Below are 26,011 nucleotides of genomic sequence, written 5' to 3'. Positions count from 1 at the left end.
ATGGAACAGGAGTTTGCAGTTTCTCCAGATTTTGATGAGAATATACAATCCGATGGTGAAGATTCCGAAGATTCGGCAAATTCGATATCGAGCGAGCTTGGCAGAATAGGAGCAGGGTCAAGAGCGTCGGGCGCTGGCACGCCGACAGAAAGAGGTCTTGCAAAAACGAAAAGAGAGGAAAATATTATTCTTAAAACTATTGAAACAACTAAGGCGCTGGGATCAAATACGTTGGATTTGTGTCATAAGGGATTACTACAGATTCCACATGAAATTTTGGAACTCTCTAATTTGGAGGTATTAAACACTTGGAGTCTATAGAAACCATGCGACGTAGACGACATCATGTTAAAAAAATCTTTCTATTGCAATAATTAAATGTAGACATCTATTGATAGTCTAGAATTAAACATGCTAAGATATCCCGTAAAATATTATCTTGCTAAATAGAACAATAATAGATAAATAGGCGTACCTCATTACTAGTTGATTAATGCTAGTTTTGGTGCTCCAGATGGTAAGAGTAAGTTTATGAAGCTGTGACAGATGATAGCAACTTGCAATCTTGAGTTTTTGTGGCAAGGATTATGTGCCTGGGTCATCATTGCCATTCAGGAGATTTTTTTGTACATTTCATTGAAACAATAAGCAAACTGAAAAAGTCTTAATTTGGCAGCCAGGTGTATATCAACCTCTTCGTGAATACAAACCCACATCAATAATGATATCAATGCTCTGTAGTGCTTAGGGTGCAGCGGGGTATTTTCATTGATTTTTTTTTTCAATTTGTGAGGGTATAAGACAAAAACAATAAAGGATAAAGGGGATATGTGACATAAAGTCCACAATTGTAGCACATTGTACTACTGCTACAGAGAGAAGATTCAGTCGTGAGATTGTATGTTGGAAGAAGTATCTATATCCTTTGTAGCTGATGTTCATTTTTTTTGAGGTGGGGTGTACGTATCTAGTTCTTTTTTTCATGGATTAGCAGGGATAAGGATGGAAGTGTTGAGGATTGCAACTTTTTGATGTATAATTTTATAGAACAGGATTAGCCTGGATTACAGCCTACATGTTTGTAGTGTCTGCATATGAAATTGGTGTAATATGTCTGTAAATCGAGTTGGTATAATGATTTTTGTTGTCTATGCAACCTGCTGCTCTTGTTTGTTCTTTCTTAGTTTTTGTGATTTAGCTTGTGTTAGTGCTTTGTATGCATGTTCTTATATTTGTGGAGAGTTAATCTTGAGGTTGCATTTCAGTTAATTGGAAGTATTCAGACTATCTATGATGTAAAGATAAAACATTCTTCTACTAACTTGCATATGTGTGATAGCAATCAAATATTGAAAATATGTTGTATATACTGGAAAGTAAAGTTGTTTGGGAACATGAAAGGAAATAATTGGGGGAATTCTCACTATCGACTGCAACCAAGGCAAAAATCAAATGCATGATACATGCTTGGTCAGAACCCATCAGACTACGTTTAAGTTAGCCTTATGACTTGTTTCCATTTACTGTGTTGATGTGTAGTAGTTTGTTTTGTAGTGCAATGCCTAGATTTCTGCTTGATTCTATGTGTTCTAGTGTGTGGTTTGTAGTTGTGATTTTGTTGTGTTTGGATGTGATGCTAATGTTGCATTTGTTTGGGTGAAATAAAAAAGCCATTCTGTCTCTCATTGTCCTGCAGCACCCAGATGTAGTTTTAGTGAACTGTCTTTGTTTTTGTATTGTCGTTTATATGATGCTGATGTCTACAAAGTGTCTTAGTGTGCTGTCATTCATGTATTAGTGGAAATTGTTAATGTAAATTTTCCAAACAGGTTCCTTGAAGGATTCTGGATGTTACAGAATTACAACTTCTTGGGTATAAAGACTAGTGAGAGAAATTCTTTGATCATGCATGTTCTCTCCCATAATACTTATTAGATTCTATTGGTGAAATCAGATACACAATCAGGTACTTGATGTACCTACAGTTTATATGTAGATTTGAAACAAGTTGTTACATCATCACACTGAAGGTAATTGTAATTTTCTGTTTACAGTACCTATACTTGGAAGGTAATGAGCTATCAGCTTTACCAGATGACTTTTTTGACAAGTTGCCAAATCTTGTGTGGTTGGATGTGCGCCGAAACAACCTCCTTCGTCTTCCCAGTGTATACACAGGGCGCCATCAGCATTTACGCTCTCTGCTACTGGAGAGCAATCGTCTTCGCAGCCTTCCCTTAGAATTAGGTGAGTAATGACAACTGATAAAAACTAGGTGATATTGAACAAGTATTTTAGTGATATAAACTTAGAATTAGGTGATAGCATTATATACCTGGTATTTATGTCTGTATTAGATATATATCATTGAAACTTCATTAAGTTTTAGATTTCAGATATGAACACCAAAATATTATTGCCATTTTATCCTTATTTTTAAGTGTTCCACAATACATTTATAAACCCAAGGTCATTGGTATTAGATGATTTACATCTTATTTTTTTCTTGTGTTTTAGAAGAAAAAGATTTTATCTTTGAATAAACTGAATATGCAGTTTCATTATGATATGTATATCACAATCTACATTAAGTTTGAGCAGACATTTTTTACAAATACTGTAAACATACTTAATTTGGGGCAATCAAATTTTAGTGCATTATCACTTTACAGCACAATGATGAATTTGTGCATCCAATATAATTACTATATAATCAGTATATTGAAATTACAGTTAGCATATTTTTATTTTAGCACAATTCTTTCATTGCAGACAAATGCTAAAATAAGATTACCGCTAAAAGATGTATGTTTACGATATTTAAAATCCCATATCACAAGTGTATGATTCACATCATCAGATGCTGAGTTACTGAATATGAAATGACAAATTAGGGTATCAGTAAAATGTGCTTATCGAGGCTACAACTCAGTGGTTCTTATTCCACACAGAAACTTCTGTGTAATGATATTACCTTAATCTTGTCCTTGGGTAAGTTTACATATCTATATTGGTATGCATTGAAAGAACAGTGGAGTGGTACTCTAAGTATGTAAATAATATGTTGGTGTTAAATTGATAGATCTCAGCTTATAAACATTGATGAATATTGTGAAAAATTTCTTTTGGTTTGTTTCAGGACTGATAAAAAGTTTAAATGGCCTAAATACCAGTAATAACCCTATTGAGTTCCCTCCTAAGGAAGTAATGGAGAAAGGTACCACAGCTATCCTCCAGTTTCTACGGGAAATGTTGCATGCAAAGTCAACAGGAAAGATGATGAATGGGGGAAGTGGTGAGTTTTTCCTATTGAATGTGGTAAAGCTTTTCAGTCAATCAGGAAGCAATTATACTGTACTTGTCTATTTTTTTACTGGAATTTGTTTGACATGTCCCTGTACATGTCGTTAGTTTCATGAGACTTCATTGAGTTTACATTATGATAATGATTTGATTAACATATAGGTGACACCTGATTGACAAAATTGAAAGCTTTTTATCAGTGGAATGCTGGTTTCTATGTACAAAGATAAATTTGTAGCTGAGCTGTTTTTTTCTATTTTTGGAAAGTAGAGGGTTTGAAATGTACCTTTATTTACTTAAAATTCAAAATGATGATAGTGACTTGTGATGATGTGATATTTGAGGTATTTGGTACCTGGCTATCACAACTTTTCCATTTCATGATATTCTTTGACAAATTTCTAACATAATATTTCTACCATATTTTTCAAAAGATTGACATAACCATCTCATTTTGATGTTCTACAGTGTTGATCTGCTTAACATACAATAATTATGTGTTACTGTTGTAGGTGACAATGGTGCTGAAAATCAATCCAGTTCTAGTTCTGACGACTGGCAGGATGAAGATGACCTGAGGAATTATGCTCGACGTAAACACATTGGCAAAATGGAGGATACGAAGAGTACCACCACAAAGTCATCTGATATGTTTGGAGTGGTACCTCATTCTGCTGAGCTCCATCGCCCAGTCAGTTACACAGAGATGAAACAGGAGAAAAATGAGAAATTAAAGAAAGCTGGGGCAGCAGGAACTGTGGACAGGTAATTATACATTTTACAGAGTTGAATGCTGTTAATATTTTTTGAAGGTAATTTTAAGTTTTATCTTAAATTGTGAGCTGTATATTCTTATTGTGTTCTTGCAACCTTAATCTCTTCCAGTATAAATATGTCTATATATATATCATATTCTACCAAGAACAGACTAGACAAAACCTTTTAAACAAGAAATATTTATTGAAGAAAAAAGAAAATATTTACAATTTATGCTTTGGAATAGAAAGCAATGAATTCTCTGTATGTTATGTTTCAATCAGATAGATCTTGTCCCCAGATTTATAAGACTAAAATCTTTACCAAAATTCTGGGGGAAACATGAATGAGCATTTAGGAAATTACCAGGTATGGGAATGTTGTCCAAAGTAGTAAATTTGGAGATTCACTTAAACATATGGTTACAATTTGTTGTAATAAACTATAATGTAAAACGAGCTGTACATGAATTCCTTAATAGTTTATATATACTCTTCCAGGCGAGAGTTTGGCATGAGACATGTCACATATCAAAGGAAATGGTTGCGGTAATGAAAAACATGTCAACATTAGATAGTTATTTTTTTCCCTATCTAGCATGAAGAAAGACAGTACTGTATTATTTGGCCTTTATAAAAACACTGACAGTTAGAGTGATTATTGAGTCAGATGTATTCACTTGTAGATTAGTGAAAATATCATCAACACAAGCAGCCTGTGTGAAACTCAACTTAGGCATTTGATTTTTTTCTGTCTAGTTTTCTTAGATTATCAGAAAACAAAATGATCTGAAACCATTTTACTTGAACGTGATCTTTTATATATATATATATATATACCTCCCGTTTCTATGACGTCACAATGTATAATCAAGTTGTTGATGACGTCATAGATTGTGACCATGTAGGCAACCATGTAAGCCTGACAGTACATGATGTAAAGCGTCTGAAGATTAATACATGAAAACGCTCATGCTTTACACTTAAATGCACATCGTGTTTCTGATTATTATTCTCATACATATATATAATGAAAATCCCATTTTATTTTTCTTTCTTTTTTTTTTTAAATAACTCAACTATTTGCTTCACTTTTTTACTGCAATTTTGTACATTTCATGTTATATTTACTTCTACTTACTTTATAGAGGATCTTTATTTTCATGCTCAGTCTATTTGCTCTAATATCATTTCAAATGTGTTTCCATTTTTGATACTTATCTGTTATCCTCAAATTAAGAGCCACTCTTATGGTTTATAAATACTCAAATGCAGACAAACATTTTTGAAAAAAACTAGTGTTATAACTAAATGATAGCCTGCTATTCATGGAAACACATTTGATCTTAAACCTCATATTTTCTTCAGATTTTCAATCTTTCCCATCTTTTATTCTTTCATTCTTTTGTTTTCTCATGGTATTTCATCACGTAGTTACTGGTTAGTACGGAGGGAACTGACACCAGATACCAACTCTAGCATATACTTCATCAAACAAAGTCACAGCTCCCTGTCTTGTAGAAACTTCATTAACAGGTACTCTAACAAGCTTCTACTGTAATTATCTGTAGACTCTACATCAAAAGGTACTCTAATGAACCTTTATTGTAATTACTTGTCACTAATACAGCCACATGTACAATAATAAACATGTATTGTACTCTACCTGTATATGCTACGTCAACAGGTCCTTTTAACTATCCTCTGTAGTAATTACCTGTATACACACCATCAACAGGTCCTTTTAACTAGCCTCTGTAGTAATTACCTGTATACATCATCAACAGGTCCTTTTAACTATCCTCTGTAGTAATTACCTGTATACATCATCAACAGGTTCTTTTAACTATCCTCTGTAGTAATTACCTGTATACATCATCAACAGGTCCTTTTAACTATCCTCTGTAGTAATTGCCTGTACACATCATCAACAGGTCCTTTTATCTATCCTCTGTAGTAATTACCTGTATACACACCATCAACAGGTTCTTTTAACTATCCTCTGTAGTAATTACCTGTATACATCATCAACAGGTTCTTTTAACTATCCTCTGTAGTAATTACCTGTATACACACCATCAACAGGTTCTTTTATCTATCCTCTGTAGTAATTACCTGTATACACACCATCAACAGGTTCTTTTAACTATCCTCTGTAGTAATTACCTGTATACATCATCAACAGGTTCTTTTAACTATCCTCTGTAGTAATTACCTGTATACATCATCAACAGGTTCTTTTAACTATCCTCTGTAGTAATCATCAACAGGTTCTTTTAACTATCCTCTGTATAATTACATACATCATCAACAGGTTCTTTTAACTATCCTCTGTAGTAATTACCTGTATACACACATCAACAGGTTCTTTTAACTATCCTCTGTAGCCTAATTACCTGTATAATTCAACAGGTTCTTTTAACTATCCTCTGTAGTAATTACCTGTATTCATCAACAGGTCCTTTTATCTATCCTCTGTAGTAATTACCTATACACATCAACAGGTCTGTAGTAATTACCTGTATACATCATCAACAGGTTCTTTTAACTATCCTCTGTAGTAATGACCTGTATACATCATCAACAGGTTCTTTTAACTATCCTCTGTAGTAATTACCTGTATACATCATCAACAGGTTCTTTTAACTATCCTCTGTAGTAATTACCTGTATACATCATCAACAGGTTCTTTTAACTATCCTCTGTAGTAATTACCTGTATACATCATCAACAGGTTCTTTTAACTATCCTCTGTAGTAATTGCCTGTACACATCATCAACAGGTCCTTTTATCTATCCTCTGTAGTAATTACCTGTATACATCATCAACAGGTTCTTTTAACTATCCTCTGTAGTAATTACCTGTATACATCATCAACAGGTTCTTTTATCTATCCTCTGTAGTAATTACCTGTATACATCATCAACAAGTTCTTTTAACTATCCTCTGTATACACTACATCAATAGTTATTCCAACCAATATCTAATGTTATTATCTGTAGACACTTCAATGGCACCAATTATTTTTCTAATTAGCAGTAACATCTTCTTAAGGCCGTGAAAATCTGTTTCAAATTACCTGTGGTTTTTACAAGTTTTATAATCTTTTACCGGAAATTCTGAAAGAGCCTGGTTATTATGTGTGTCTGTTTCTCTTAAAACAAATCTGATCATTGTTTGGTATTGTTATAATTCACATGTAATATTAGTTTGATCATATACAAATTTCTATTTCCTAGATTCTGATTCAAACCAGAAACCAGAATTTTTTTTCTGTTTACACAAAAATTTGTTTCTTGCAAAATGTATTACAAAACTGTCTCAGTGGTTTCAGATGTAAATATGATAAGAACTTTAGAATCAAAGTACATTTCTAGGTGATTTGATTAATTATTGTTTCTACCGACAAGGTTTTGTACATACAGACCCCATAAGTCAATATATGTTGTTATATTTTAGACTGCCTCTTTTAAGTGACCGCAGTTCGTATAGAGGTAGCCGACGAATGAGAGCCAAATTAAATTCTGTGTAAGATAGCCAACATCTGCTGGTTATTTGGTGTTGTTTTTGTTGTTTTATAATTTAACCCATCAGGTGTTTTCAATTAACTTAAATCTTTTTAAGTCAAAACTCTTTTTAACTATGTTGTTTGTTAGGTTTTGGGTTGTGATTTGGTCTTGTTTCTTCAAAATTGTCATGTAAGTTGTCACCTGGTGAAATTATTGAAAAATGCCCTTGAAAAAAATAGTTTGAAAGACATGAAGCAAAGATTTTTTTTTTCTTATTTCCATTAAAGATTTTGTGTCTTTTTTTTGTCCATCAAAGCCTCATAGTAATGTTGATAGCATATTTAACTGCATATTTTTGTTCTATGACATTTGTGATTCATCATATTTCAAATAAATAAACGTGGCATACATATACAGCAGATCGTGTTTAGATAATTTCAGTTTTTAGTCTCTAGGTTTGTAATCACGGTTTTTTATAGATGAGAATATATGCTTTTGAATGCAATATTGATCGGATTGCTTTTGATTTATAATTAATTGTAATTAGTTTTGGTTTCAATCTTGCATGGAAGTTAAAATAGTATTTTGCATGTATGTAAAACTAGTTGATGAATGTAGGTTATACTAATGAAACAGTTTGGAGTTGAATGTACATTATATATCTCTGCTATGTTGCGGTTTTCAGAGCTGAATGAGCTTTAATCATGTTATATATCCACATATATTCCCATTATCTTTGCCCGAAAACTGCTTTTTTCATGATAAGCTCATTTTCATGGTCATCACTAACTTGACTGCTGCTGCATGAAGTGTTTTGTGGAGAATGATGTTTTGTTTATTGTTTAAGGATAATTAGAATCTGAAGTTTGTATGAAATGGTGATATTTTACCTTATCTAAAGCTGCCAGCTGGTAAATTGATGAGAAGTATATAAGGTTACATGTGACATGAAGGTTCAATCGGTTCAAGTGAGACATGTTTCTGGTATACATTTTCATAGAATTATGGCTGATGCAATTTTGTTTTTTTGTTTTTTGGCAAATTGCATACATTTGTGTGTTCACATCTATTAGAAGCTTGTGTATCATTTCAATGGGATTTGTGTTATATGGTAGCTAAGGACATGACAGATGTATAATAGATTTAAGCAAGAACGATACAAATAGTAATAAATGGTACATGTTACATATAAAATTTATGAATTTCTTGTGATGTTATTAACAATAGTAGCAATGTTATAAGATATTTATATCGCAATATTCAGTTCATGGTTATAGGATGGGGGATCTCAACTACTTCCAAGTTTTAACATAAGAAGAAATTCCCCAAACTAGCAAGACTCTGGTAGGGCATAAGTGTTTTAATTGCCTTTTTGATGCCCAAGCAATTCACTCTGAAATGTTTATGTCATTACTCAGAGATTCCCCAGTTATACATTTGTTCTTCTGAGTAAGTCATACAGAGATGTAAAGGCTGCTCTTTTTAAAGGGACCATATACGTGTAGGATAAAATCACCAAAAATTGAATGCCTTGAAAATAGAGTATGTGACCAATACTTTTGGTTAATCTGTGGAAATTTTAACCACCAAGATAAAAAAACCCCACCTGCACAGTACCTGACATTTTCCTCATGGTACAATGTATACAAAATAATCATGTATCACTATCTCTACAAGCATAACAAATGTTGTTAATATTCTCATTTGATTAAAAATTTCAAATAAACATTTCAGGTCTGCACCTTTAAAAGCCGGTGGGTAAGCAGGCTGTATATACATGTGTATCTGTATTGGGTACATACGGGACATCAACACTAAAGAGCTCTCTCCGAAATACTTCACTTTATTCTAGTTTATACAGGACATAAACAGTATGTGTGATCACAATTTTCATAACAACCATAACAGGTAAAATTTTTGTATCAAGTACTTTTACTCAAAATAAGTTTTTTCCAATTTTAGGGAGAGGAAAAATGTATTTTGATTTATATTGCCTAATCATTAAAATTTGATAATTCCAAAAAAATTGTAAAACTGTTTTTCAACTTTGATCCTTTGTTTCTGGAAGAAGACATCAGGTAACTAAGCACTGTAAGAAAACTTTCCACAGAATAATGAGCTTAAGGTCTCATCTCATGTATCATGTAAATGGAACTAAATAAAATAGCTAAATTGTTTAAATAAAAAGTGCATTAAATACTGCAAAAATACTGTGGATTGCAAATAGTTGTGAGTGCAAAGTTACATATAGCTCAATCTTGTGAAGATATGTTAAAGGCTTGGTTAAGATATTTTGACAGTCAATATTTAATAAAAAACCAATTCTACACTAATGCCTGTATAGACAACATAGATTCTGATCTATTTTGATGGAAATGTTTCGGAGGTTGAGTCCTTTACAAGTGTACAAATTAATACTTTGTCTGGTGCTGAGATGTTTTATTTAAGTCTGTATGACCATTCCTGTGTTTGTGTCCACTGGGAGTAACAGGAATGAAGGATTGATGTAACTGTAATTGGTATTACACAAGGTTGAGGGTAATAGCTACTGTGTATGTGGAGCTTTGTAACACATGTTACCTGGATATTGATGTATTTTTTGTGTTTTGAATGATATTTAATGATTTGAAAGATATTTTTGGAGAAAATTTGCTTTTCTTGGTTATATTTATTGATTATATGACTGGTGTAGGTTTGGTAAAATCAAATCATTGTTATATTTAATGTTAAATAGGAGTAAGTTGTGATGAAATCTAATGTTTGAAACTGTGCTTTCCATTGTTATGGGTGTAGGTTTGGTTATAATGTCAAAAGCTGTGTGTATTTTTTGTGCGATCTAGTAATTTGAAGTCTCTATAAAATTCTTCTGTATAAATGTGTTTATTTCTACAAAAGCCATGAAAGCATGTTTTTATGATTAAAAACATATCTGCTTTACTGCAAGCTGCTGTTAAAAAAGTCCTCATTCAATCATTGATATCATTCTGTAAGTAAATCTATCACAGCTAATTACGATGGATATATCCTGTACATTTTTTCTGTATCAAGTAACAGAAATGTAAAAGTATTGCTGTATACATGTCCATGGTAACAGGTTTAGAGTTGATGTAATAACTGCAGGATGCCAAGCTGGTCTGTAAAGCTAAAACATGATACCCCAATAACCACATGATATAGAAAACCACTTTATCTTGTACCACACAGTGACAACAGCTTATGAAATAGGATGTATTTGTCTTTAAAACTTCTCTATTAATCTGTTGAATATTGTACTTAATTGTTGAATTAATGAATTCTGTTGTCATGTAATGATTGAAAATTACTTTACAGACGAACCTCGGCCTCCAATAGTGTTCTGTCTTGGAAGGTCAATCCCTACCCGGAACCGCCACCTTCAGAGTACATTACATTTAAAATGAATGAAGAACGCAAAATTGCCAAAGTTAAAGAACTTCGTGAGAAAACTGATGCCATTATACAGAGAAGAAAGTAAGAATTTCAATTTTAAACATTAGATTCCAAGTTTGAAGACATTCAAAACTTATACTTTGTTTTTGTGTGCAATCATTTTTTTCCAAGCTGATATGAGATTTGAAATGACAATATATTGATCACAATATTCCTTTGTTTTTTTGATACATCCCAATTCAGGTGATGACATAAAATTTTCATTATTACATAACATTTTTTTTGTAATTAGACAATGGTGTACAGTATCACATCATTATTTTTGTATAACTTGTTACTTTTTGCAGAGATGAAGAATTATTAAAAGAATGGCGACAGGAAACAAAAAAACTGCAACAAAAACGCTATTTTGAGAGTTTACGTCGCGGAACTAAAGGTATGATCAGTCTTTGGTTTATTAATCTGCTGTAGAATCTCTCCTCAATTTGGACTAAAAAATACCGTTTTATATTAGAACATCTAAGTATGATGTGAAGAAAAGTGTTGGTGAAGTGATTTCTGGGTCCTGAGGTCAAAGGTAAAGGGCACTTACTATAAATAGAAACTTCTTTCTGCAAAATATCATCAGTTCTGTTTGGATGATTACATTCAAACTTTCTCCATTACTTCTTAATAGGAACTCTAGTCCTCATTAGCTTTTTGTATAAATAGTTCAAAGATCAAGATCAACATTACTATGAATAGAAATGGAGAAAAACAAAACAAAATTATATCCTCTCTGAATGTTAATAGTAAGTATTTATCAATTACAGATTGAAACATAATTGATTGAAATCTGATGAAATCAAATGATCACAGGTCAAGGTCATCAAAGTCAATTTTCAAATATTTTACTGGAAAATATTTCCTTTTGACAATGAAACAAAGATGGCCAGAATCAAATGAGGAGTTGCCAGACTACAAATTTAGGCCATCAGGTCAAACTTTAAGGTCAAATTTTTTAATATTTCAGCTGTAAATATTTTGCTGTGATATGAAACGATGTCTATTGGAATCAGAGACACCTGGTCATTGGATCATAGGTCATCAGCAGATTATATATCTTTATACTGCTAAACAATTTATTATGACATTATAAAGTTGGTCACAATCAAACCAGGTATCAACTGACCAAAGCTCATGGCCATTGGGTCAAATGTTGTTTTGACATTATGAAGCAATTGGTCACAAGCAAGCAAGGTTTCCTCTGACCAAAGCTCAAGAGTCAAACACATATAATATCACACTGAAAACTTTTGGATCCTCTACTGTTTTCGTATCAGAAATGAAACAATATCCTGAACTTCTAAAATACTTTTTCAGATTTTGTTGACCCAGTGGAGAAAGCTCCTTTTGATGTAGATAAAAACCACATGAAGTTACCAACAAATGAAGAAAGAATTAAAGTAAGATTCTGTGTCAGTTCTAATTTTAGGTCACCAACCGACAGTTGTCGTAAACGGCATAGCCGACTTTGAACAAATTCTGTCAGAAACATCATGGGGGAAGGGGAAAAAATTTGGTATTAATATGGTGGGAGTCAAGCCCCTGGGGTGGGAAGGGTAGGGTCCTGGACAGGAAATAGAGCAAATTCTTGAAAGTCCTACTCCTCCTGTAGGAATGACTGAATTTTGTCCAAATTTGGTCTGAAGCTTTGTTGGGGGAAGTTTTTGGCACGATAGTTTTTGCACAAAATAGTGTTGACTATACACACAAATTTACGGTAATCAGTTCAGCATAACCAGTGCATCCATGCCTCCTTGGGTGGGAGGATTGGGCCCAATTTGGGAAATGTAAGTTCTTAAAAATCCTTCTTGTGTACAAGGCTATTGTCCAAGTTTGGGCTGAAGCAAACTCATAGGGAAATTTTTTTTCAGTAATTATTTGTCATATTTGAAATTCTTTGAGCAATACAGGCCTGTTGTTTTTTGCGTAATTAAGCTTAAAGGTTATATTTGTTTCAAGTTGACTTTCAATGTTTTGAGCGTTCATATCTGTACTTACAGCAGGATGTCAAAAATGCTCATGAGCGAATTAGGCGGACACTATCTCCAACCAGCAGACAGAAAATTGAGGATGAAAAGTGGGTGTCTCATAACAGTTTTCGCAATAAAATATTTGTTGATCAATTTGTAATGTTATAAAGTTGTGAAAAATGAAATGAAAGCGACTGGTATTTGTTTAATATTTTTCTCAACTGTGAGAATTTTCAGTGTCTGTCCCATATGTAAACCTACCAAAGAAAACTTGGATGGTTTCATTAATATTTTTGTCTTTACTCATTTAGAGCGGCTCGTATTCGAGAATTGGAAAGACGAATCAAACAACACACTTCACAAATGCATGAACGGCGAAAGCAGCCAAAGGGTACACCCCAGGAAGAAATGGAGGCTGCTAAACGGGAACTTGATGTTGTATGTATAATGTTGTTATTGAGATTCATAATTAAGTGTATGTGGAATCATCAGGCTTTACATATAGATGTCAGCAGATTGTTCTATTTCAGCTTAAACATGATCTTGTTAAATTTCCTACAGATGAGGAGGTTAAACATTGAAATATATGCTAGCATTAGAGTCATTCTTTTATATCTATTCTATTATTATTCTATTTACATTTTTTTTTAAGAAAGTAGGATTTCATTAGGTTTATTTTCAGTACCATTTTTAAATGTCAACTACAGTGATTTACCAAGTACCAGTGTGTTTTTTATAACAGATACTGAAATGCTATATTAGCATCATTTATTGTAATCCAGATTGGTTTAGAAGACACATAATGGTCTCAGTGTCAGCTATTCCCATAGCTGTATCTGCCCTGAAGTAAAAAAAAAATCAGAAATTAAAAAAAAATAATGTGAAGATACGCATGAAAATGTCTAGATCTTTGAATATAATTAAACAGATTTGAGAAATGAAGAATTTTTGTTGTTAGAGTATATATGAAGAAAGATAGAATTAGAAGGTGTCTTTTCATGTGTGTACTTTCATCTACCTTTAAAGAGAAAAGCTTAGCCATTTTTGTCAGGTTTTTTTTTCTTGATTCAGATTTCTGTTGTCCCATTCATTTGCATACAAAAATATGTAATATCAATAAGTTTGATAATAAAACGTCATTGTATGTATGTTATTGATATCTTTGAACATAGCCTACATGTTCAAAAATAAACTACAACAGATATAGACATTCATATTTCTACATTTCCAATTACTGCTGGTGTACCAGTTTTGCTATATTTCACGAATGGTTTACACTTGAAGATAGTTTATTTTCAACTCATGTCATGTTCTATATTAAGTAATCTAATTTTGATTTACCATAAAGTGGGTTTTTTTTGAGTATGTACTATACAAAGTCTAATCTCTTCTATGAATTTTATAAAAAAGTTTTTTGCATTCAGTAAATAAAGGGGTTTTCCTCCTGAAGTCGAACAAATAAATGTAATGTTCAATAGCAGAATTAAGAAAATTATTTCAGCTTCAAAAATATCAAGCAATATTATAACCGGGTCTCTTGATAGGTGTATTTCACAGTTAGACCTCAAGCGATACATAAAAGATGACCACAGAGTCTGTGCATGACAACATTCCGATAATAGATATAATACTGTTTCTCTTCCCTTGCCACAGAAAGCTTCTCTCAATTTATATTGCATTAATTTGGTTTTGGCATAAAGTGTTCTATAATAGAGTTTGGATTGAAGTTGTGAAGCTTTGTGTCACCTATAAAATACCTTATGATTGATGTAAACTTACACCAGCATCTTGCATGTGACATTTTTTGTAAAAGTTAAAACTGAAAAATGATGGTTTTAAAGAAATCAGAATCAATCTGTCTTTATTTTTGCTTCACAGGAAGGAGCTAAACAGCTAAAATAACGTTATCAAAAATTCAGTTGTGAAAAAATACCAATCAGATTAGAAATTTCAAAAAGTGTTAGATGGTACCCTCTGTATCATAGATGATTTAGGTAAAGTGATTTTGTTTTTAAAGCAGTAAAAAAGTCAAAAAAAGGAAAAATCATGCTGAATGAATTTTCAAGACAATCACATGAATGAACTGTTTGGAAACTGATCCTGTGGAACTTTAAAATGGAAAATTAAAGTTATGTGCTTTTATTTCAGTATGAACATCTGCCTGAATAAAAATAAGAAGAGAAATTCCTTATAACTGATAAAGAACATTGTTGTGATCTGTTTGTCTCTGTCTAGGTAAAATCACTTCAGAAAGACTTGATGAAGCGATACCAAGAACTGAAGACCTGGACCACAGGTTTAAAGTCGTTCCTTGTTGTACTTAGATATCTCTGCTTGCTAGTTGTTGATCAATTGTCGTTAACCACAAAAAACTCTTTATTTTAACTGTTGTATTTCTTAGTAAATTTTGTCACAGTGGTGGATTCAAAGGGCAAATTTTGTTATAATTACAATGTGGAAATGGATATCTTTGATCATCAGTTTGTAATGCTTTTGGAATAAAAACAAAAAAAAAAGGAAAGAAAATTTCCCCCGCCCCCCGCCAAAATAAAAATCTATAACAAAAAAAAAAGCCTGGCAAATGCCTTACAAATCCCCATACTCTCTGTCAGAAATTTGATTGGATCCAGGTTCCACCACTGTGCCATTCTAATCAAAACAGGGACTTCTGTCAAAAAAAAAAAAAAAAAAAATTCTGAAATTGTAATTTAACAAAACTCAATCATCCACAAAATGTTTGCTTTATAGAAATAATCTGTATCAGACACACTGATTCTATTTGGCAAGAAAATACATAATTGTTTTAAAGTCTTCTGGAAAATCTTTGCAGAAATCTCTGGTTACTTAATATTTTTTCTTTTTAATTTCATGCACGTGGCAGCAAGATTTTTATCAATAGCATTATGAATATGAATTGATTTTGTAACAGAATGGTACATCGATTGAGATGAATTTTAACAATGTCATAAATAAGACTTCTTCTGGACCTTACTTTGATCTTTGCATGATTTATAGCAGAGAAGATTTCTGTTGTCTATCCTAGATCTAAGCATGATGATAGTAATTAATCTTCTTGTTCTGTCTGCAGTTCCTTCTAAATGCATGTGCAGTTGTTTCTGCAACAACTTCATTTCCATTTTCATTCATCTTTTTGTAAATTTTCATTTCATCATCATATCATGAATAAAAGAAGATTCATTTTTTTAAAATTCAGAATTACTATCTTACTGTTGCACGCTTTCCACAGAGAATTATATTATTTACCCAATATTCAATAACAGATATTGTATATATTTCTTAACCTGACAATGTTATATACGTAATGTGATCTAACGCTGATGATATATATTTTCATCAAAAGTTTGGGTATGTGTAAATACTGATTTTATCCATTGTATCATGGAAAAAGAATAGTAACAGGTAGTAGTTAATAACTTGTCTGGAACTGGAGCAGGAGTATTACTAATTTATATTTTAACAATAAGTTAACAGTATTAATCCAAAATATATGTGAAAAGGATTTATCATTCTACTGTTTCTTTATGTAAAAACTAGACTGCTTTTCATTCCCTTTTTGTGTTTCGGAATTTTCATCTTGCAAAAATGATATCTAATGAATGGAAAAAGTATTAAAATTAAAATTCCAAAGTGTGTAATTAAGAAGATTTACAAGTGATCAGTCTGATTTGATAGTTGTTTGTGGAGTGATTGATATTAGAAATGCCAAACAGTTTCATTATATGAACATTTTTAGTAAAAAGTCACTTTCCTGTAACTCTAATTGACTTGGTGGAAGTCTTTGTTCTTGGCTTTGGTTTGCTCTGGTGTACCTGTTGCTTACTGGTTCAGTAAAGTGTTGTGTATGCAAAGAGTTCATGATTGAGGTGAGATATATTCTTGTGTGCTCACAGAGAATGTACTGCTTACAAAATGGAAACATTTTTTCTACAGTATAGTTTAGCCTTGCTAAGGTTTGTTGGACAATGTTTTGAATTGTAGACAGCAGCAGAAAAAAGAAGCAAAGAAAATTTAAAGCAAATGATATTACTGATACATCTTAATATGTACAGTATACCATTATTGTGTGTTATAATTTAGAATAAAAAATGCTTACATGTTTAAATCTAAGAGATTCTCACAATCATTACTTTGTGCCAATTGAGAGTTTTTCATCTACTCAAGTTTTGATTGGCATGTTACTAAAACATTGTACAATGGTTATGTTTACATTACTACTGTAGTCTGAGATCGAATACTCTATCATTTTCAGGAAAGCGTAAGAAAGGGCTTCAATCACGTTAGTAGTCAGTCTAATTGACAATTTTTCTATAATCTTCTGACATTCATTGAAACATGAAAGCTTATTTGTCATTCTAATTCTCTGAGTCTACATGGGTAACAGTATATTGTGCCTTCTTATTCCTCAATCCTCGTATTCTCCAATTTCCCAAGTACTTGGTAATGGTAATAGTCGATCTGTCTGAATCTTGTCTTAACTGTGTTTACCTGTGGATGATTGATACTTCATAGAATGGTTTAAATGTTGTGTTCTATCTACATTTTGGTTTGTTTGTTGAGATGGTGTGAATGTCTGGGTTGTCACTTCAGAACTCTGATCATTCAGAAACTTTAAATTTATATACATCCCCAAAGCATGGGTACAAACAGTAAGGTATCACAGAGCAAATGCTGTTTGTGTGATCTTTCTGCCACCTGGTGTTGTCATGCATTTTTAAATATTACCAATTGTGAGTTGAACATGCAATAATTTTTGTGTTCACTTTGTATCTAGTCAAAGCGTCACCAGATGTTATTTACTGTAGTAATTAATATCTGTCCATTCATTATTAAAGTTCAGACACTACTGCCTGGTCAGAAATCAGTTTAGTCGATTTTAGGGGCTATTGCCAAATGGAATTTGAAAAAAGACTAAATTTTACTTTGAATGGAAAATTAGAATATCATTACATTCATTATTATCCCCCTCACAACAAATTTTGGGGAGGGATATACGGATATTCTTGTATGTGGTTACGTTTATCATAACATACATATGTAACACTTGTCGTTGTCAACACTCTAGCATATTTATTCCTTGGGGGATTTTGATCACACTTCATACACAGATAAAGGAGAATTATATCATTATATCTCAGACAGGTTCATAGTTTAGAGTTTTAGTGTCAAGGTCATCATTACTATTTCTAGAAATTTATTGTCAGCACTTCAGCAGTTGCATTTCTGGAGAGATTTTGACAAAACATTAACTCGAAGTTCAAAATATAATGTAAAGGTCAACGTACCTTCTTAAATTTGAAACAAAAGCTGAACAAAAGGTAATGAGTAATTAGAGAGACAACAAAATGAATGATTGGAACAAATATCATAACTTATTGACTTACTGACTCCTCAAATTGTACATGAACATACAGACTTTTTGTTAGGTCAGGACTGACATCAGAACTGTACTAGTCTAAAGTGAAATGAGGTCCACTGACATGTCATGATGCTCTTGTTCACTGTCAGATGGTTATACTATAAAGGGACTACGGTTAGTACAATTTCATCTAAAGTAACCTCTAACACAGGACAAAAGCAAAATGTTATGTTTATTTGATACAATGATTAACATGTAAAGTTCTTGAGACTCTCACCAAAATCTTCTATAACAAGAATACACCTGCTTGTAAACAGAATCTGGTTATGAACTCAATGGTGATGAAACAAGGGCAAAATGCCAACATTAAAAAATGCATATGGAGCCCTTAAAAAAGAACAAGAATAGAGCTAGGTGTTGGTAAATGTTAGTGCACTGGCCATGTAAATTTTTGTTAAATTCTCCACTTAAAAAAAAGGGTTTACAACATTACTTCTAGTTATTCTTATTTGAATTGAACACATCTACGTAATTTCATTTCCCTAAAGCAAACAAAATCTTTTCCAAAGAGATCATTTTGGTGACCATGAAACATACCAATAATTTTCATTTATCTGCATCTCTCAAAAGCTGGTGTTGTATCTGTCATCTCTCAACAGTTTTTGTGGCAGTCGTACATATCAAATCAGCTTAGACATGTAAACACCATTATTAGAAGAAGCAGGATTGTTACCAACTAGGAATGAAAATGAACAACAGGGAAATCAAAATCATCATACCCACCCATTATACAACGTGTTGAAAAGTTGTCCCTGTTGGTTTCATTGTCGGTTAAAGATTGAGGTAATGGCTAGTTGAAAGGAATTACATTTAAATTCTTTTGTTGAAAATACAGCCATACTGAAAGTAGATTGTGAAATGTCTTCTAAAATTTTAGTTACACTTAGTCTCGAGATTGGTTGAAAATTTCTTGTATTAAAATGATGAAAAAGAATAGGTAAAATTTAGCTTGATGAGAATTCTTTTTTTTTTTTTTAATTGAACAAAATATAGTTAGTCTGAACTTTTTGTGCACAAGTTGGTTAAGCACACACAATAATTACAATGCCTGCGTGAATGTGGTCATTTATTACTAACCCCCGGACTTCAGAAATACCTTGGCCTAACTGCACTGATTCCTGTGTTCCTGATAACTCAGCAGGATAAACAAGTAAGATTTCAAAATCAAATTCTGGGATTTATTTTTCATTGGTGGAGATCATAAGGAAAGTTTAAATCAATATTGCATATTATGTAATATTTTCTATATTTTTTATTTCTTTATAATTTTTTTATCATATAAGAAAGTTTTTAAAATCCTATTTTTCTGTTGTTTTTGTTATCATTCAAATTTTTATAGTAAATAAAGATGATAACTGTAAAGTATGTTTCCATACCCTGGAAGGATCTTAAATCTGAAGTAATCTGTTCGGGATTTTTCCAGGGGAAGGAATGAAAATGAAGTTGCCCAGCTTGAAGTCAAAAAAGAAAAAAGGAAAAAGACTCCAGCATTCTAAGAAGTTGGCTCATAAATTAGACATGGATAATGTGCAGGCCAAAACCACAGTGAAATCTATAAGAAACAAACATTCAAACCAATCAGATTTAAATCCATACCTGAAATTGCCTAAAGTACAATTTCACCAAGTTGGTTGACATTTTGTTCATCAGCATTGATAGGCAATTTCTAAGTTTGTTGATCCCTGCAAGTGTCATACTAGTATTAGTATATTAGAATATATTTTCCAAGTATCATACAGAAATTTCTTCAGTATAAAGTAGCAATATATACAGATAATATGGTACACAGAACATTATATAATGACACACTGAGACTTCTACAAGTATTGATACTATTGGATAGAGCTGTACTGTCTGTCAGTTTGTGTCAACAGGACATCTCATATCCTCCCTCACATACTATTGCCAGGATTTGTATGTGCTTATAAAAATTAGGTGTGACATCACCCTAGATATATGATGGGATAGGTCTCTGTTCACTGTGAATAACTTGTTCCCTGTGTATTTAACAATATTTCCACTAATTAGTAATTTTATATACCAGGTATGGTATGTGTGAAGAACATGAGTGATATATATCCCTGAAACTATCTGATAAGTTTTGGATAGGGTCAGTCTTGTTTACTGCCATGTATGTCACTGGCATCAGCCAAATTTTTGTTTACAAGTAAATAAAATACCTCTTGGAATGACAGAAATTCACATACATATATCTCTACCCATGTAGTCAAGTTTTCTCACTATTTGTCAATAGTTTTAATGTTTGGAAGTTAGTGGTCTATGGATTGGATGTAATTGCCTTTATTTTACCTAGATAAGTTTAAAGTTTAGTTGGTGAGGAGGAATACCTCTCAATTTTATGTGCAATACATGAATTTGTTAGGATGATTATTATTTATTTCTGCATAATAAACATACAGTAACTAGGCCCAGTTTTGTTGTGAATCATCACTGAAGGTTTAACATACCACTGGATGTTTCCAATACCAGTCATAGACAAATCAATGGCCCTTTAAGGTAATATCACATTAATTTTGTGGCCTTTGCTGAAGGTCAAGGTAGCCTCAAGATGTAGTCTCTTGAATAAAATCAATTTGATAGCTTTAAGAGAAGTTCATTCAATTTAATAGGATTATATTAGAAGTAACCTAGGGGGCAGGGATAAGGGGTGGGGGTGGGGGAGTTTGGGGGGTCTGTTGACATCTCATTACCAATTACCTAACATCAAGTCAGCATTGCAATGCTTGTGTTAAGCAGAAATCATCCTATTTCATCCCCTTGGAAAGAAGGATTCTATTGTTCAACTGGGTAAGAGATGCATAAAAAAATGCCCTCAAAAATTTAAAAAAAAAAAAAAAAAAAAATGACTAATTGGCTATCCAACATTTTTAAAATAATGGTCAGATTTAAAGGCTTTCAAATAAAAGTTTATCTTAAAACACTAAGAATACCCACTCATAGGAATACTTTAGATCCATCTTTGTATGTAGGAGTTTAAGTTAGGAAGCATTCATCAAATTACGAAGTAAAAGTGTACTAAGTCTCAATGACAGGCCTAGAATTCACTATGTATCAAAGTTCAAACAACACTGTTTTTCTTGTTATGTGAAATTTAAATCTCTCTAAAATGCTAACCTTGTCCAATTTTGACAATTGCCTGAAGATTCGGATGGTCAGCCACACTTACATGTAAGAGTGGTTTTACCAGAGGCATTTACAGATGTTGATCAACTTATTGGTGAGTTATATTAGCTTGGCTAGTCAAAAATGTTCAAGATACCTTAGAATTATTTGAAAAGTATTGCAGCAGTATGTAGCAAAGAAATAGTGGACAGGTATGAAATAAACACGAATGCAATAGACTTTGCCGTAAGTTTACAACCCCTAAAAATTGGTGGATGGCACATTACATTCTATCAACCTTTTTGTCCATCTGATTTCTTCCAAGAATTAAGTTCTAGTGCTTTCCATGTTTCTATATTGATATCATTCAGAAGGGCTACACCACTGTATCAGTTATAGGAAAGTTTAATTTGCTGCTTGGACAAACATTTTCAGGTTCATGAACACATGATTCAAATGGCTTTCAAATATTTCACCAGATCTGGCCTGTATTGTGTAGGTTGTCATGTTTCCAGGGTTTCATCGGATCAGGCCTGTATTGTGTATGTTGTCATGTTTCCAGGGTTTCATCGGATCAGGCCTGTGTTCTAGATGTTGTCATGTTTCCAGGGTTTCATTAGATCAGGCCTGTGTTGTAGATGGTTCCAATGTTTCACCAGATCAGGCCTGTGTTGTAGATGGTACCAATGTTTCACCAGATCAGGCCTGTGTTGTAGATGGTTCCAATGTTTCACCAGATCAGGCCTGTGTTGTAGATAGTTCCAATGTTTCACCAGATCAGGCCTGTGTTGTAGATGGTTCCAATGTTTCACTAGATCGGGCCTGTGTTGTAGATGGTTCCAATGTTTCACCAGATCAGGCCTGTGTTGTAGATAGTTCCAATGTTCCACCAGATCGGGCCTGTGTTGTAGATGGTTCCATTGTTTCACCAGATCAGGCCTGTGTTGTAGATAGTTCCAATGTTTCACAAGATCGGGCCTGTGTTGTGGATGGTTCCAATGTTTCACTAGATCGGGCCTGTGTTGTAGATGGTTCCAATGTTTCACCAGATCGGGCCTGTGTTGTAGATGGTTCCAATGTTTCACCAGATCAGGCCTGTGTTGTAGATGGTTCCAATGTTTCACCAGATCAAGCCCGTGTTGTAGATGGTTTCAATGTTTCACCAGATCAGGCCCATGTTGTAGATGGTTCCAATGTTTCACCAGATCAGGCCTGTGTTGTAGATGGTTCCAATGTTTCACCAGATCAGGCCTGTGTTGTAGATGGTTCCAATGTTTTGCCAGATCAGGCCTGTGTTCTACATGTTGTGATGATTTTGGGATTTTAGTAAGTCTTGCTTGTGTTCTTGTGTGGTAGTTCCATTGTTTCACTTCTGATAATCCTGTTATGTTCCGTTATACTGTCAGAAAGCTGCAGTGTTTATCACTGAAGACTAACTTTGATTCCATACATATGAAAAGTTGATCCAGCTTAACATAATCTACTTCAAATTAATTTTTTCACCTCTTTGTTCTTAATTAAATTTTGTGAATTTCCACTGTTTACATACAAGGCAAAGCTTATAACATTTCAGGCAGCTGATATGATATCTTTACTAACAACTATTTCATGGTATATCTATGATTTAATCAATTAGATCCATGATATAAGCATTAGTAAATATTGCAATACTATATTTGTGAAAAGTGTGGCTATGGTAGTTTCAGATAAATAATGATATATTCATGTTTGCTATTTCATAGTTGTGTTTGCTAAAATTTCAGATACATATTGTAGAATTATCATTGTCAATTCTGTTTTATACTGTAGACAGATTTAATACTGGAATATATTGAAATGAAAAAAATAATTTGATTTACAAAATTAAGTTTTAATTATTTGATATCAGTCAAAATTATACACTAAAGGATCCAGGTTTTTCCATATTGTAGACAGATTTAATACTGGAATATTTTGAAATGAAAAAAATAATTTGATTTACAAAATAAAGTTTTAATTATTTGATATCAGTCAAAACTATACACTGAAGGATCCAGGTTTTTCCATGTTAATGCTATAATTGTGATATTCATGCCATTGTTTGCCTGTAGATTGTTTGTATGATAATGCTAGCTGGTGTGTTAATCTGCAGATGATGCTCAGTCTGAGTCCATCCAACAGCATCAGGAACTTGTAATGTCTGACATGTGATCAGTCAGCTCCTGAGGTAGGCAGGTTTGTGCGGGTCATTTTTACCTCCCCTTAACTGTCTACTGACATCGCACTGGTTGTGGTTTTTTACCTCCGACTCAGGAGAGGATGATGTTGACACTTCACTTCAACAGCGCATCTTCCTAATATATGTATATCACAGAAATAAGTTGGTCAGGGTTAGAATTTATACTCACACTTTTACTACGGTAACTTTGCTGATCATCTATCCTGTTGATGTATTTCTAATTGGACACTATCAAATAACACTGATAGTTGCATTATTTTTCTGGGTTCATTTATCAGATTCTGAGGATACTACACTGGCCACAGTTATCAAACATATGTAGTTCTACAGGCTTAGTACAGGACTCCACCAATATACATATTCAGGACCACATCCAACTCCAAGTGCAAGTGTTATAAAATTGAATTATTATGCAAATTTTTCCAGAGTTTACTTCAATGTTAAATTATCACCCAAAGTTCAATCACCAGATAAAAAATTGGAGAAAAAACAGAAAATAAGAATAAAAAAGACTTGTGATCAGGAAATTTCTTCCCATAATGTAAATAAGATCTAAAGAGATGATATTTTACACTGCTTCATCACAGTTTACAGCTGGGGGATCTTTAGTATACAACCACTTAAGTGGCATGCACACACTTTATAAACTGCATTACATACTATGTAACTGAGTTTCCTGAAGGTACTGTGTTTTATTGGTTGTTCTTTATAAACACCAGACACTTACATGGCACTGATACTTACTTGGTTACTTTATTGGGTACTTACAATTTTAAATCCTATTTTGGTGGTTTTTTCCTCTGAAATATATATGTCATTCCTCTGCTTCATGTAATTATATGGACATGTACATATATATATATAAAACTAAGTTTATTACAGCATAATAAACAGCTTACAATTATATCTTATTTGCCTTGCCTTAAATCATATTTCAACCCACAACCAGTTGCTAAATTAAAATTTGACCACTGAATTGTACTTGTATGCATATTTATCCATTTTAAACCTAATGAAATTAAACTTTTATCACAAAATTTTTTTGTAATAAAATAGACTTTACTAATTTGAAGTAACAGATAAGCAATACTTATGATAATTAAAATGTTGATAACTGTTTATCTCAATTAAAAGATACCAGTTCAGAGTTAATGAATGTAGGTTGTATACTTACGGCTAATCAAGAGGTGTTAACACTGTATCTAACTCAATCTTTACAGCAATAAAACCACAGTATATACTGGTCACGGATTACTTACCATTGCACGATCATGTACAACACTCACCACTCACAACACTTTGGTTTTAATTAAGATTATGGGTTATATTCGATGAAAAATGGTAATTCACTTGCATGTAGTGATTTGATGTATCCAAAATGGATGGCGATGACAGAATCCATTTCTGCATTTAATTACATAGTTCTCATGTTTCCATTCTTTTATAAGGATTACATACTAGTATATTTTGTTATTTATTCAACATTTAACACAGCATTTCATTGGTAAATAAAATGATGAGTAGCAATAAAACTCTTATATGTATGATACACTTCTCATTTGCATATGAACCCTGAATAGTAATTGCTAATGATGTCACTAAATTGTCACAATAGTTGTGAAAGTGACATCAAAGTCTGTCAAATTTTGCTTTCCTGTGAATGTGACTGATATCATTATTCCAAAGATGAGCCATTCAGATTTCTAAAGAAAACAAGATGAAAACTGGAAATTGTTGTTTTTTTCCAATCATATGATATACTGTCACCTGTTTGCTATACTCTGAATGTACTGAGGTAGAAAAAGAGTGAAACATGAATACTTTGACTTTGTTGAATTTCCAGAAATTTTGAAAAGACTGAAACAGGGAATGCCTTAGATGATGTTTTATTGCTTTTTAGTTTATCTGGGGTGAAGTTCATGCGTAAATTGGAATAACTTATTTTGTAATTGTTGTAAAATGAATCAAGTTTAGTACTTGATGTATGCAAACTTGATGATTTGTACCTCTAAGCAGCAGCCATTTCTTGTCATCAGTCTTCCGTAAACAGCTGAATTTATTCTTCTTTCATGCTTGGAAGAGGAGAGAGCTATCAAATTTGTTTACCTATCACTCTCCTGTGGGTCAAATGCGTTAGTAGCTTGAAATGTCTTTGTTGTAAATAACTTTGACTTTAAAGGTCACTCAGATGTAATGTGCTGAAAACATAAATGATTTCTTCTGGAAAAGAACTAGGAATTCT

The 26,011-nt window shown here is 32.7% G+C and overlaps 1 protein-coding gene across 1 annotated transcript; it reads left to right on the top strand.

Annotated features, from left to right (window-relative positions):
• LOC132561840 (leucine-rich repeat-containing protein 27-like) lies at positions 1 to 23,741 on the top strand. The gene is made up of 13 exons (XM_060226548.1): positions 1 to 297; positions 2,055 to 2,247; positions 3,140 to 3,295; positions 3,816 to 4,068; positions 5,493 to 5,594; positions 10,899 to 11,057; positions 11,324 to 11,412; positions 12,339 to 12,421; positions 13,022 to 13,098; positions 13,303 to 13,429; positions 15,227 to 15,287; positions 17,262 to 17,288; positions 23,683 to 23,741. The coding sequence occupies exons 1-13, from the start codon at positions 1 to 3 to the stop codon at positions 23,739 to 23,741; spliced, it is 1,683 nt and encodes a 560-aa protein (XP_060082531.1).
• Positions 23,742 to 26,011: the final 2,270 nt, after the last annotated feature.

Source organism: Ylistrum balloti, unplaced genomic scaffold, assembly GCF_031769215.1.
Source record: "Ylistrum balloti isolate Yb309-2 unplaced genomic scaffold, AGI_CSIRO_Ybal_v1 Utg371288, whole genome shotgun sequence".
In the NCBI taxonomy this organism is placed as follows: domain Eukaryota; kingdom Metazoa; phylum Mollusca; class Bivalvia; order Pectinida; family Pectinidae; genus Ylistrum; species Ylistrum balloti.
This window is presented reverse-complemented; position numbering and strand designations above follow the sequence as displayed.